Source organism: Schistocerca piceifrons, chromosome 6 (genome assembly GCF_021461385.2).
Source record: "Schistocerca piceifrons isolate TAMUIC-IGC-003096 chromosome 6, iqSchPice1.1, whole genome shotgun sequence".
NCBI lineage: Eukaryota > Metazoa > Arthropoda > Insecta > Orthoptera > Acrididae > Schistocerca > Schistocerca piceifrons.
Window position 1 is genome coordinate 381,959,817 of NC_060143.1, and position 14,115 is coordinate 381,973,931.

At 42.6% G+C, this 14,115-nt stretch overlaps 1 protein-coding gene across 1 annotated transcript in view; it reads right to left on the bottom strand.

Moving 5' to 3' along the window:
- Positions 1-2,446: 2,446 nt before the first annotated feature.
- Positions 2,447-14,115, bottom strand: part of LOC124802497 — an 85,561-nt gene continuing 73,892 nt past the window's right edge. Inside the window, exon 4 of the mRNA XM_047263315.1 lies at positions 2,447-3,404. Coding sequence (XP_047119271.1) covers positions 3,057-3,404 — 348 coding nt within the window. The 3' untranslated portion in view covers positions 2,447-3,056. The remainder of the gene's footprint in view (positions 3,405-14,115) is intronic.

Here is a 14,115-nt window from a genome sequence, read left to right on the forward strand (position 1 = left end):
TTGCCATCGTCCTCGATAGCAAGAAATCTTGAATTATTGAAGAAAACTGGAAATGCTTGAGGCCTGTCATAAAGACTTTAGTCCTGTGTGCTAGAAATAACCTGCCTTTACAAGGACATTGTGATCATCATTTAATTCCACAGCTAAAAGAAGAAAAAACTGATGATCTTCTAGAGGGGAAAACACGGAGTGTTTCGGAGTCTTTTGGCTTTTTGTGTGGATGCTGGAGATGAATATTTAAAACATCATTTCAGTACATGTGGCCGAAACAGTTCTGTGATAAGTAACAGAGTCCAAAATGAAGTCATACATTGCACTGGTGATGCTATTCACTCCTCAATATCAAGGGATGTGAAAAAGGCTAAATTTTTTAGCATTATGTGTGATGAAACAACCGATGTCACCACTATGGAACAGATGATATTTTGTATTAGGTACATTGACAGAGACCTCTGTTACCAAAAAAGACTTTCTGGGTTTTACTGGGTTTTAAATAAACTACTGGTGCTTCAATTCCAGAAGCCATCGATGAATAACTCAAGAGACTGGGGCTGAGCTATCAATATCTTTGTGGACAGAGCTATGTTGGTGGCTCAAATGTGGCTGAGAGACTTAAAGGAGTTCAAGCTCTTATTTTAAGTAAACAACCGTTGGCTATTTATACCCATTGTTTTAGCCACTCTTTGAACCTGTGCATTTCTAAGTCTTGTGATACTCCAATAGTTAGAAATATGATGGTAATTGTAGGATCAGTTTCAGCATTCTTGTCTGCCTCTGCAAACAGAAAAAGTTCCATAGAGGAAGCTATATCATGACTACCATTCACAGAGTCAAAGAAAACAAAGTTGAAGGCAATGTGTCCAACCAGATGGGTGGAAAGGCACGATATCCTTACTACTTTCAAGGAGCTATTTGTCCCGTTCGTGACCTTGCTTGACGAACTTTCAAGTAGTCATGAAACCAATACAGAAATGGCTAGTAAAGCTTGTATGTTTAGTTCTGCTGTCGGAAGAAGAGACTTTTTAGTAGCTTTAGCAACTGCAGCATATTGCTTCTCTGTAACTTTAAGACTAAGTGAACAGCTCTAAAGTCCTAAAATGGATTTAACAACTGTCTTAAATCACATCAATGATGTGCTTGAGGTGTTCAACAATATAAGGACGGATTCGGAAATACAGTTCAGAAGTATTTTTGAAGACGCTGATAAACTGGCAAAAGATATTGGGTGTGTAACAACAATGCCAAGAACTATTTCAACACAAACCAAAACAGACAACATTCCTGCTTCAAACGCCAAGGAATACTTTGGGTGAACAGTATTTTTACCTGTTGCGGATCATTTTATTACTGAGCTAGAAACAAGATTTCCCCAAGAGTTTCTTACCACATTACCACTTGAAGGTCTTACTCCTGCATACTGTTTAAAATACAGTGAGGCGTCCAAGAAATATGAACAGTTTTTGGAGAGTTCTTCGCTTTTAATGAAAGGAGAGCTGAAACTATTGAAGAAAAAGTGGGTTGATGAAAGTAAAAGACCTGAAACAGTAACTGAGGCATTAAAGAACTGTGACAATCAGTTTTTTCCAAATGTATATGTTTTACTTCAAATATTTTGGACTATTCCTTTCACCTCAAGCACTCCTGACTGAAGCTTCTCCACTTTGAGACAAATAAAGACTTATTTGCGTAACACAATGGGGCAGGTGAGACTAAATGGATTGGCTCTTGCAAATATCCATAAAGATAGAGATATGGACATTGAAAATATCATTGACATATTCAGTAAAAAGAAACAGAGGTGAATGAGCATGACAAATTGGGCAGAAGATGGAAATATACAGTGAATTTTGTTACAGAATTTTTTTAATATTCATATCAAGTTCAAGTTTTTACATTCATGTCACCTTCTGTATCCAGGAAATTAATGAAAACTTATTTGTTGTGAGTTGACCTTTTTAATGGTTTATGTAATTTATAAAATGTCCCATGTGAAAATAAGTTTCTTTCCCTGAACTCCAAAACAGTTACCAAAAACTACTTTAAGCAACAACAAATTTTACTAATTATCCCCCCCCCCCCCCCCCCCCGACCAACTTCTAGAACCGCCCCTGTATATGAATATGTTAAGTTGAAAACAAAATCTCTCTCTCTCTCTCTCTCTCTTTCAGCATGAGAGCTTTTTGAATGTCATGAACTCATTGTATTCATCTTGTCATTTTCACAATATGGTGTTCAATTATATTGATGTAGGTTCCGTTTTGAAGTAACAGTTATGTAAATAATTTTGTGGTTTGTTTCTGCCACATAAAACAATTACTTCCCTTTTAATAACATTGTGGATTCATAAAGTTCTAAAATTTATTTCATTTTATTCAGTTCATTTCTGTACATTCATAATATTACAATAAGTATACAAAAACATAAACCAACGTTTCATTTCACTCAACAATATCTCTGTATATTATTACCTCTGTATTTTATAAATATCTTTTTGCTGACTGTAACAGCTCAAATCTGAAGTTATAGAGAAAAAGAGTGGTTAAAACTCTATATCAAATAAATTAACAGCATGCATCTATGAAATATAAACATTTGTTTGATTAAATTTCTAATTTTCATTAACTGATGTGTGAGAGAGGGGAAAAATGAGAAAACTGTCACCAGTTTCACATGCAGAATGTTGAAAGAAACAACTGTTACCATCAAAACAACTAAATAAACTGCCATTGATTTGACCAAAAGGCAAACTTAATAAACTTTATAACAGATGTTGCACATCCATTGCACACCTGGGTACAGCATACAGTATTTATTGAGTAATTGATATACAAGACAGAAAACTTACAAGAAATGAGTAGTTTGGAAAACTGGAAACTGTCACACTTTTAGAATAGAGATGAAGCTTTAAAATTAGGAATAATGGGGAGGAGATGAGATGAGAGGAGTGTTATAAATGTTTCCTATTACATTTTGACAAAGCTTAATTGCTGAAAATATTTTATATGGAAGTAATATATTATTTTTATTTTTTAACATGTGGATTGTCAGTTTCTAAATCAAGGGTTTTTGGATTGATTCCATTTTATTACCCGCATGAGCTGTTCAAATGTCACTTCATGCTGAGGTTTAAAAATGTCAAGAGTTCTTGGATCTTTTCCATTTCGTGTGGTGACACAGATATTGTGAAATACAATCCCATCAAAGTAGGCATCTGGCAAACAGTCAATTTCTCTGGGAAAGGCAATCCCACAGGTGGCAGCAGCATCAAGCACATGCAGTACACAACGCATGAACAGTGATGCCAGGTAGACGGCCCGTTCATCAGGAGTTTTCACAATGTTTGCAGGCTGGCCAGTTGCAGGGAGGCCAGCAACAGCAGCAGCAGTGGCACAGAAGGCAGTGACCTGCAATATAATCATACTGAATGCTCCCCACTTTTTGTAAATCAAATACTGGCTGTGACCACTTGATCTATATGTAATTTTTTGCTTCAGAAGTTAGTCATTTTGTCCACCATAACCTAAATTTTCCATTTAGTAAAAGATACTTCCGATATAATGTAAGAGACTTTTAGCCACTACACCACACATGACAATGGAAAGTGTTACACCATGAGACATCAGTCTGTTTTATCCAACTCAGTGGACATGTAGTCACATAATATTAAATGATTACACTTTCATTCCATGCAGAACTGATGTTAATCATTATTGGTATGAGTAGCCTCCAAATGTTACCTTAAGTAATTTCTTGTCATGTCTGAACCACATGCAGTGTCAGTCATGAAGACTGCTGGCATGGAGCTGTATGTAAATGGGTATCTCCCCATTGTAACCCAGACCCATTCTATGGGTGACAAGTCAGAGGACTGAGTGAAACACTCAAGGATCTGTGTATTCCTCAAGGTGTGAACTGCATTATGGGGTCTAGCATTACTGTTATTACCACATACTGGTGAACATTCAGCAACCTCACAAGAGTTTCCAAATCAGTCCTCCTGTCATTTTCACAATAATTCCCCACACCATTACTCCAGGAGTCTTAGAGGTATGCATCTCAAAAATTGCTGATCCCAGAAAATTTTTGCCAGGTCAGCTTTTGACACATTGGTACCAATGTTACCACTACAAATAGAAGCAACAAATTGCCACTGAATCTCCAAGTTGACTGTCTCTACACCATGCAAGTCTTTGTTGTCTGTATTAACAGTGCACAGATGTTCCCAATGGATTATGGTGATACTCTTAGTGTAACCTCTAATAGAACATTTCAGCTATTGCCTTCAGTCAATTCCAGAGACAGCCAAGAACTTTGCACATGGCTGGAATACTCGCTTGCATGCACCTCTCTGTCACCTGACTGCACACTTCCTCCCTGCCGTGCCACATTGAATTGTAAGATGGTAAAACTGCGGAAGTCCCACAATATATGGTAATTCAAGCATATGAGGAACTTTTAACTGCTTGCATACATCTTGGTGTCATATTTCTTAACAACAGAGGTCACAAACTTCAGTATCCATGCCTGCGGACTTTGAGACAGAGGCAGAACTGGCATGGGTGCACAACAGAATAGTCTGGAAACCTGCCACAGAAGGCACAGGTGATATGTAGTATGGTTTGATCCACTGATAGAGGTGTTTACCTGCAGGTGGTAGTCAGCTGAGCAGGCCAGTGTTTATTCAGAGTTCAACTGCTGCAAATGTCACCTTGTACCTTGCACCTTGTGTCAAGTATTGATGCCGAGTGTTCAACCGCCGCCCATACCAGCCATATGCTAACTTTAGCCCCTTGCGGTGTCTCGACAAGGACTTCCTGCTTCCCACAGATTTACTTGCAAGGTGAGTTTTTGTTTCCTTTCATGAGGTTCTGTTAACCAGTTACTATCAAGCTAGCATCAGTCTGCGAAGTACCCACACCGATAGTGCACTGTAGTGGTGTTGTGTTGTCACACCTGTACAGGTATTAAGGTGGTGATGAAGGATGTTCTTATGCATGTGATACCATTATTTTTCGTTTCCACTTTCCTCATGTTTATTTTGAACCACTACGGACCCAGCACTTCTGCCGATTTGCAGAGTCTCTTGTACATGTGTTGTCTTGAGTGTCCTAAATGTTCTCCCTCTTATGTAGACTAGCTAATTTGGGGCATGATTGTCCAGTTAGTGTCTGAATCTGAGGTTCAGACTTGGGTGTTAACCTCACCTGACCCTTTTTTTTAGCCATTGTTGTCTAGATTGCAGACCTGCATGAGCTGAAGAGTGTGGCAAAGGACACACTTTCTGATAGCTGGCAGATGACTCATTTAGGTGTGCATGGTAAACAGAGCTCAGTGCTCCATGGGGTACTCCACATGGACTCACCTCCTGCCATGTCACACTGTGTTGACACCATTCACGATTCTGATGCATTGGCATCACAGTCTCTGCCTGTGCTGAGCGCAGTGAGCTCATGTGTGTCAGTGTTATAAGTCCTGGCTGCAGCTGTTTTCAGGTCCACCTTTGTTTCTTCCTCTGCTTCATGGGTGAGCCACAGGTCTTGTCTCGATTGTCACATGTTGCATGTTCGCCAGTCTTGCCTTCACATGGAAGTCATGTATGTAGTATGCCATCATATAGGCCATTTGGTAACATTGTGACAGCTGGTGAGCCACAAGTGAGTCACCAGAGTCCCTACAGTTTTTGCTGGGCTCTGGAGATGTCCATGATGCCCTTTGTGGGTCGCCCTGGTATATTTTGCTGACAATGGTTGTGGATGGGCGACCAGTCAAATTTCATGTCGACACAGGAGCAACAGTCAGCCTCATTGATTGACAACCTACAGGCTCTTGGGTGGCATGGAGCTGCAACATGCGCTACATCAGGTTGTGTCTTACAGTAAACAGTGCATTGTTTTGCAAGTGCGACTCTCCATCTTATGTGAAATGGCAATTTTTGGAGGTCACTTTACTGTTGATTTAAAATATTTTTAGGAATCATTTTTTTCTGTTTTCTGTTTTTGGCTTTCCGATAATTGACAGGGTGTCAATCCATTTGTTATCATGGTCTGGATTCCTTATTGTGGTTAGGACTCTGCCCCATTCCTTTTCCATGTGTGGCAAGGTACAGGCCAATCTGCAGTGTTGGCAGTTTAAGGTGTCATTTCTCCCATTTCATTGAGTTAGTGGGCCACCCCTTTGGTGGTAATTAAGAGGGCCAATAGTGCTGTGTGTATATGCAGCAATTTTATGCAGACTGTCTATGGGTGATGGACCCTACACGACAGAAACATTTTTAGAGTTCTTCAGTCGGTTTCCAGTGCCTCCCGCAGAAAGGCTTCTGTTACAAACTGAAAAAACTACACTTTCCTCTCCTCAGAAGCGTATTATTTGGGACTTACAATTAGCACAGATGGCCTTGTCCTGATGGGCAACCACATCAAAGCCATCGTCAATCTGCCCAAAAATCTGAAGGAGTTCCAGTATTTCCTGGGTAAGATTTCATATAATGCTTAGTACATTCCCTAGGCAATGCACATATGTCATCCTCTTAACCGAATTCACCAGAAGGACGTTACGTTTGGCTGGTCTGCCGACTGCCATGGGCTTTTCAGTCTCTCAAGCAGTGTCTCTGTACTGCTTCCTATGTGGCTTCTTTAACGCCAGGTAAATCATAAAACCTGCCCTGCGACGTGTCCCAGTGTGACACTGGTGCAGTCCTGTACCATCAGAGTTTCATCACTAAAGATGAGTTCCTCACTAAACCCATCCTCTTCCATAGGCTGTTGCAACGGTGCCAAAATTTCAAAGCATCTGACCTCAACAGGGCTTGAAACAATTGCAAGTGGTAACGGTTCAGCTTTAGTCATTTCCGTAAGGTCTTCCACAAGATCGGTTATGGTTCGTTCAGCTCTGCTTGCTCTGTCCGTCGACTTCTGTTGGCTACGTGTGAAACTCGCCCGTACACTGTTGACTGTTTCTTCACTCACTACAAGCCGACCCATTGATTTACCATTGCAGAGGCATTCTGAAGCTTTAGACTACCCACACCATTGCGGAATGGAGTTGGCAGTTGGTGGATCTTTGTTGAATTTCGTTCTGAAGTATCATTGCACTGTTATGGCAGACCGATGTGAATGCATTTCATGCGCATTATATGCTTTCTCTGTGCTTGTGACTATCTTGCCTAACTGCAGACTGCTGAATCCCATGGCAGAAATCTGAAGTGTGACTGCAACAATACCAAACTTTTTGAGTTTTGCTATGTGAGTGTTGCGTTTTGTGACAGTATGCCAATGTGACAACAGTGAATTTATGAAATCATTTCAGTCATTTATAACAACCTTATACTTTAGTATCAGTTCGGTAAGGGTGGGCCTAGTTCTTCATGGTGTAACATTTTCCATTTCTGTCAATGTACATTAGATTGCTTTGATACAGCCATCTCGTTACAGAGGTATCAAAAATATTACTTACACTTAATTTAACAGCTTTTTTGTATGATAGAAGTTTTCACATTTGCTTTCCGTATTTGAAGTTACGTTCAATAAGTGTTGCAACATTTTATTCTGAAAGCAGGTTGGTCTTACTCGGGATTCCAATACACCATATTATTACCCTATATTTAAACATAATCTGCGTTCAATTAGATGGCCTCACGGCACCTTGCATAGTACCACTCCACGAAGGTCGGTCGGAGCGAACGTCTTGCTGCATCATTAACCATCCCACTATCCATGTACTGCTTTCTAAGGAGTGGATCCTTCATTGGGACATACAGATGGAAATCTGATGGTGCGAGATCCGGGTTGGAGGGCGAATGAGCAAGAACAGTCCAATGAAGTTTAGTGAGCCTCTCTCAGACGCGCAGACTTGTGTGGCGATTGCGTTGTCACGGAGAAGGAGAAGTTCGTTGTCATTTTTCAGGCGACGAATATATTACAGGAGTCACAGATATGTGCGTCCGGCCCGCACGCGGGGGATCGAACACATTTGCGCGACCTTGTTGCCATGATGACAGACGCCTCGCACAACGACTCGCCGTGCTTTTGCTCACTGCTAAGTCTCTGTAGACATTCTGCAAGCGTCTATGAATATCTGTAAAACTCTGGTTTTCCTCCAAAAGAAACTCAGTGAGAGCTCCCTAGTCGGAATGAATCTCCTTAAAGACGCGATTTTGAGGCTACGTATAGCGCATCCACCTATTGGAACTTCATGAAACAATAGGGGCTGAAGCGGAAATGTTCCAAGATGTCCCACAACGAATTCTTCAACTGAAACTGTATGAGAAAAAAAATGTGTTGCATTACTTATTGAACGCCTTCGTATTGAGAGTCAGAACCACCTCTCATTTGCAGTGATACATTAAGTTTTTTGTGTGGTAGCTTCGAAGGACTAATCACGCAAAGCCTGACATGAAAGCGCCGTCCACCCTAATTTCCGAAAGTTTCTTTGAAAAACTATATGAAGCATTTGAAATATTGCACTCTACACAGAAGTTCGAAATACCACGATACAGGTAGTTTTGTTACAACTAGACGAAGTTTTAATTAATATTAGTTAATTAAAACATCCGCACACATGCACTGATAACTTACGAAGTACTTTGACCTGGAAAAACCCATATCCAGATTTGTAACCTTATGATTGAAACGCAATCTTTCGATATACAGGGTGGTCCATTGATAGTGACCGGGCCAAATATCTCACTAAATAAGCGTCAAACGAAAAAACTACAAAGAACGAAACTCGTCTGGCTTGAAGGGGGAAACCAAATGGCGCTATGGTTGGCCCGCTAGGTCGAACGGATATCAACTGCGTTTTTTTAAAAATAGGAACCCCCATTTTTTATTACATATTCGTGTAGTATTTAAAGAAATATGACTGTTTTAGTTGGACCACTTTTTCGCTTTGTGATAGATGGCGCTGTAATAGTCACAAACGTATAAGTACGTGGTATCACGTAACATTCCGCCAGTGCGGACGGTATTTGCTTCGTGATACATTACCCGTGTTAAAATGGACCGTTTACCAATTGCTGGAAAGGTCGATATCGTGTTGATGTACGGCTATTGTGATCAAAATGCCCATCGGGCGTGCGCTATGTATGCTGCTCGGTATACTGGACGACATCATCCTAGTGTTCGGAACGTTTGCCGGATAGTTACGTTATGTAAGGAAACAGGAAGTGTTCAGCCACATGTGGAACGTCAACCACGACCTGCAACAAATGATGATGCCCAAGTAGGTGTTTTAGCTGCTGTCGCGGCTAATCCGCACATCAGTAGCAGACAAATTGCGCGAGAATCGGGAATCTCAAAAACGTCGGTGTTGAGAATGCTACATCAACATCGATTGCACCCGTACCATATTTCTATGCACCAGGAATTGCATGGCGACGACTTTGAACGTCGTGTACAGTTCTGCCACTGGGCACAAGAGAAATTACGGTACGATGATAGATTTTTTTGCACGCGTTCTATTTCGCGACGAAGCGTCATTCACCAACAGCGGTAACGTAAACCGGCATAATATACAGTATTGGGCAACGGAAAATCCACGATGGCTGCGACAAGTGGAACATCAGCGACCTTGGCGGGTTAATGTATGGTTCGGCATTATGGGAGGAAGGATAATTGGCCCCCATTTTATCGATGGCATTCTAAATGGTGCAATGTACGCCGATTTCCTACGTAATGTTCTACCGATTTTACTACAAGATGTTTCACTGCATGACAGAATGGCGATGTACTTCCAACATGGTGGATGTCCGGCACATAGCTCGCGTGCAGTTGAAGCGGTATTGAATAGCATATTTCATTACAGGTGGATTGATCGTCGAAGCACCGTACCATGGCCCGCACGTTCACCGGATCTGACGTCCCCGGATCTCTTTCTGTAGGGTAAGTTGAAGGATATTTGCTATCGTGATCCACCGACAACGCCTGACAACATGCTCATTGTCAACGCATGTGCGAACATTACGGAAGGGAAGACGAACTACTCGCTGTTGAGAGGAATGTCGTTACACGTATTGCCAAATGCATTGAGGTTTACGGACACCATTTTGAGCATTTATTGCATTAATGTGGCATTTACAGGCAATCACGCTGTAACAGCATGCGTTCTCAGAAATGATAAGTTCACAAAGGTACATGTATCACACTAATAACCGAAATTAAATGTTCAAACGTTCCTACGTTTTGTATTTTAATTTAAAAAACCTACCTGTTACCAACTGTTCGTCTAAAATTGTGAGCCATATGTTTGTGACTATTACAACGCCATGTATTACAAAGTGAAGAAGTGGCCCAATTAAAACATTCATATTTCTTTACGTACTACACGAATATGTAATAAAAAATGGGGGTTCCTATTTAAAAAACGCAGTTGATATCCGTTCGACCTATACCAGTGCGATCTAGCGGGCCAACCATAGCGCCATCTGGTTTCCCCCTTCAAGCCAGACGAGTTTCGTTCTTTGTAGTTTTTTCGTTTGACGCTTATTTCGTGAGATATTTGGCCCGGTCACTGTCAATGGGCCACCCTGTATAGGTGAGTCATATAAGACATAACATTTCTCTTGCGTGAACAGTTCTAGATCTCAAAACAAGGCTTTCAGCAAATGATAGTATGCAGAGCGGCACATAACTTTGTTTCCTAGTCAATCTTCCTAAATCTAGTAACACTCGAGATACTGAAGCAAGTGTCTTTTTAAATTTTTTTAATAGGACATTCTACGTTTTTAGCGGTATTCGAAGGCTTTTTTTTTAAAGACGAGTACAGACACGTAAATGTTGACTATGAGACTTTTCGCAGAGGTAGGCCTATTGAGAAATGTGGAAACTCAGAAACAAGTCAACTGTCATATAAACATCTCGAAGAGGGGCTCTCATGCCAGATTCTGCTGTTATATGCTGCAAGAAACATATTTCCTCTGAGCCCTACCTGTCACGACGTATACCAGGGTCATCTATAGTTGTTGTAAATGGAACTATATGCATCAGAAGCAACACGGCGAAACTAGCTCAAATGTGTGTGTATTGGCCTACCGGCTGGTTGGCTCTGAGCACTATGCGACTTAACTTCTGAAGTCATCAGTCGCCTAGAACTTAGAACTAATTAAACCTAACTAACCTAAAGACATCACACACATCCATGCCCGAGGCAGGATTCGAACCTGCGACCGTAGCGGTCACGCGGTTCCAGACTGAAGCGTATTGGCCTACCGCTGTTTACGTAAAAAGCTTCTGTGGAAACAAGTGAACAGTCGAAGAGCTTGAAGAGGAATACAACGACCCAAGTACCAATGCCAACATTAACAAGCGTTCTATGACTGTTCTTGTCGTTTAAACAGCTTTCGAATGCCGTTAAAATTGTGCAATAGCAAAGTTAAAATATAAAAGCTAGAAATAATATTAAAAATGCGATTGAATATCTCGGTTAGTAAAAGCGTTAAGAGGCTAAACCAGCCAACAAATTACGGCCCCTCTACGTACTATTCGCAATCCTGAACCGTTTATGAAATAAGAGGAGTTTTCGTCTTCTACGATTCAGCTACCTCTGCCGAAGTCGTTTTATGCAACCCGGAATGTTATTTCAGGCCATTCAAACACGTGCGAGATTTGCATATTCTCTGGCTTGCGCGCGTAAACTGTTATTCTTATAGAAAAACACTTTTGAAGGAAATTTAATGTAGTTAAATTTTGTACTTGAACATTGCTGTGGGGAACAGTTTTCGACTTATCCAAGAAGACTTCCAAACGCACCTCCACCTCCACACTCATCCCTCATCAGTCAGGACGTCTAGTTGTTCGTGCCACTCCCTCCTACAACTGTACAACATTTTCCGACTACACGAATTATTCCCGATATTCGACATTGCTTGGTCTCTATTGATTGAACTATTATGGCACCAGTATAGTCGGCTATTTCGTTAACATTGTTGACTCAAACATGCCCTTGAGACTAATGAAAGATAACCGACTTTTGTAAACGTTACGTTAAAAATATTTACGTTGACAATTCGATCCAAACTTAAGCGCTACAAGCACAGTGGTTTCGAAATGAGAAGCTCTGACAAATATAACGTTGTTATTGTCTATCTTATGCTGTTAAAATTCATAAAATTGTTAGGCAAAATTTACACAACTGTCAATTTTACAATTTTTCAGTGCTCGACTAAGCCGGTGGCGTAATAAGGCCAGTAAATGAAGACCAAAGAAGGTCTAATGTGAGAAATAATTCGCGCAGCCCCAAACGTTTGTAAAGTGGTGGGAGTGAGTGTCATGAATAACGTTATTTGCTGTGTTCGACTGGAAGGAAGCCAAAATACACTCCTGGAAATTGAAATAAGAACACCGTGAATTCATTGTCCCAGGAAGGGGAAACTTTATTGACACATTCCTGGGGTCAGATACGTCACATGATCACACTGACAGAACCACATATACACAGGCAACAGAGCATGCACAATGTCGGCACTAGTACAGTGTATATCCACCTTTCGCAGCAATGCAGGCTGCTATTCTCCCATGGAGACGATCGTAGAGATGCTGGATGTAGTCCTGTGGAACGGCTTGCCATGCCATTTCCACCTGGCGCCTCAGTTGGACCAGCGTTCGTGCTGGACGTGCAGACCGCGTGAGACGACGCTTCATCCAGTCCCAAACATGCTCAATGGGGGACAGATCCGGAGCTCTTGCTGGCCAGGGTAGTTGACTTACACCTTCTAGAGCACGTTGGGTGGCACGGGATACATGCGGACGTGCATTGTCCTGTTGGAACAGCAAGTTCCCTTGCCGGTCCTGGAATGGTAGAACGATGGGTTCGATGACGGTTTGGATGTACCGTGCACTATTCAGTGTCCCCTCGACGATCACCAGTGGTGTACGGCCAGTGTAGGAGATCGCTCCCCACACCATGATGCCGGGTGTTGGCCCTGTGTGCCTCGGTCGTATGCAGTCCTGATTGTGGCGCTCACCTGCACGGCGCCAAACACGCATACGACCATCATTGGCACCAAGGCAGAAGCGACTCTCATCGCTGAAGACGACACGTCTCCATTCGTCCCTCCATTCACGCCTGTCGCGACACCACTGGAGGCGGGCTGCACGATGTTGGGGCGTGAGCGGAAGACGGCCTAACGGTGTGCGGGACCGTAGCCCAGCGTCATGGAGACGGTTGCGAATGGTCCTCGCCGATACCCCAGGAGCAACAGTGTCCCTAATTTGCTGGGAAGTGGCGGTGCGGTCCCCTACGGCACTGCGTAGGATCCTACGGTCTTGGCGTGCATCCGTGCGTCGCTGCGGTCCGGTCCCAGGTCGACGGGCACGTGCACCTTCCGCCGACCACTGGCGACAACATCGATGTACTGTGGAGACCTCACGCCCCACGTGTTGAGCAATTCGGCGGTACGTCCACCCGGCCTCCCGCATGCCCACTATACGCCCTCGCTCAAAGTCCGTCAACTGCACATACGGTTCACGTCCACGCTGTCGCGGCATGCTACCAGTGTTAAAGACTGCGATGGAGCTCCGTATGCCACGGCAAACTGGCTGACACTGACGGCGGCGGTGCACAAATGCTGCGCAGCTAGCGCCGTTCGACGGCCAACACCGCGGTTCCTGGTGTGTCCGCTGTGCCGTGCGTGTGATCATTGCTTGTACAGCCCTCTCGCAGTGTCCGGAGCAAGTATGGTGGGTCTGACACACAGGTGTCAATGTGTTCTTTTTTCCATTTCCAGGAGTGTATATACTCGTATGAAGTATATACATGTTATATTCATGTAATGCTTTCTAACGATGAACATTAATATTTGTTACTCTTACATAAATTGGTGGATTGTATGACTACACTTTCGTTTAAGGCTACGCTTTGAAAATGGATGTGATAGTCCAAAACTAGTCGACACAAAGAGATGACTATTGTCACAACTGTGAGGGATAACGGAAGAAAATAAAAATATTTCAAACTCGAGTTGCTGGTTCTACCCTCCATTATTTTCGAATTTCATAACTGTTATGTTAACCGGAGACATAGAAACTACGGAGAGGCTCCGTCTCCGCCGCAGCCGCAGTGGTCCGCAACCCCACGACCGACTACCGCAGTCCACTTCACCCCTCCGCCGCCCCACAGCGA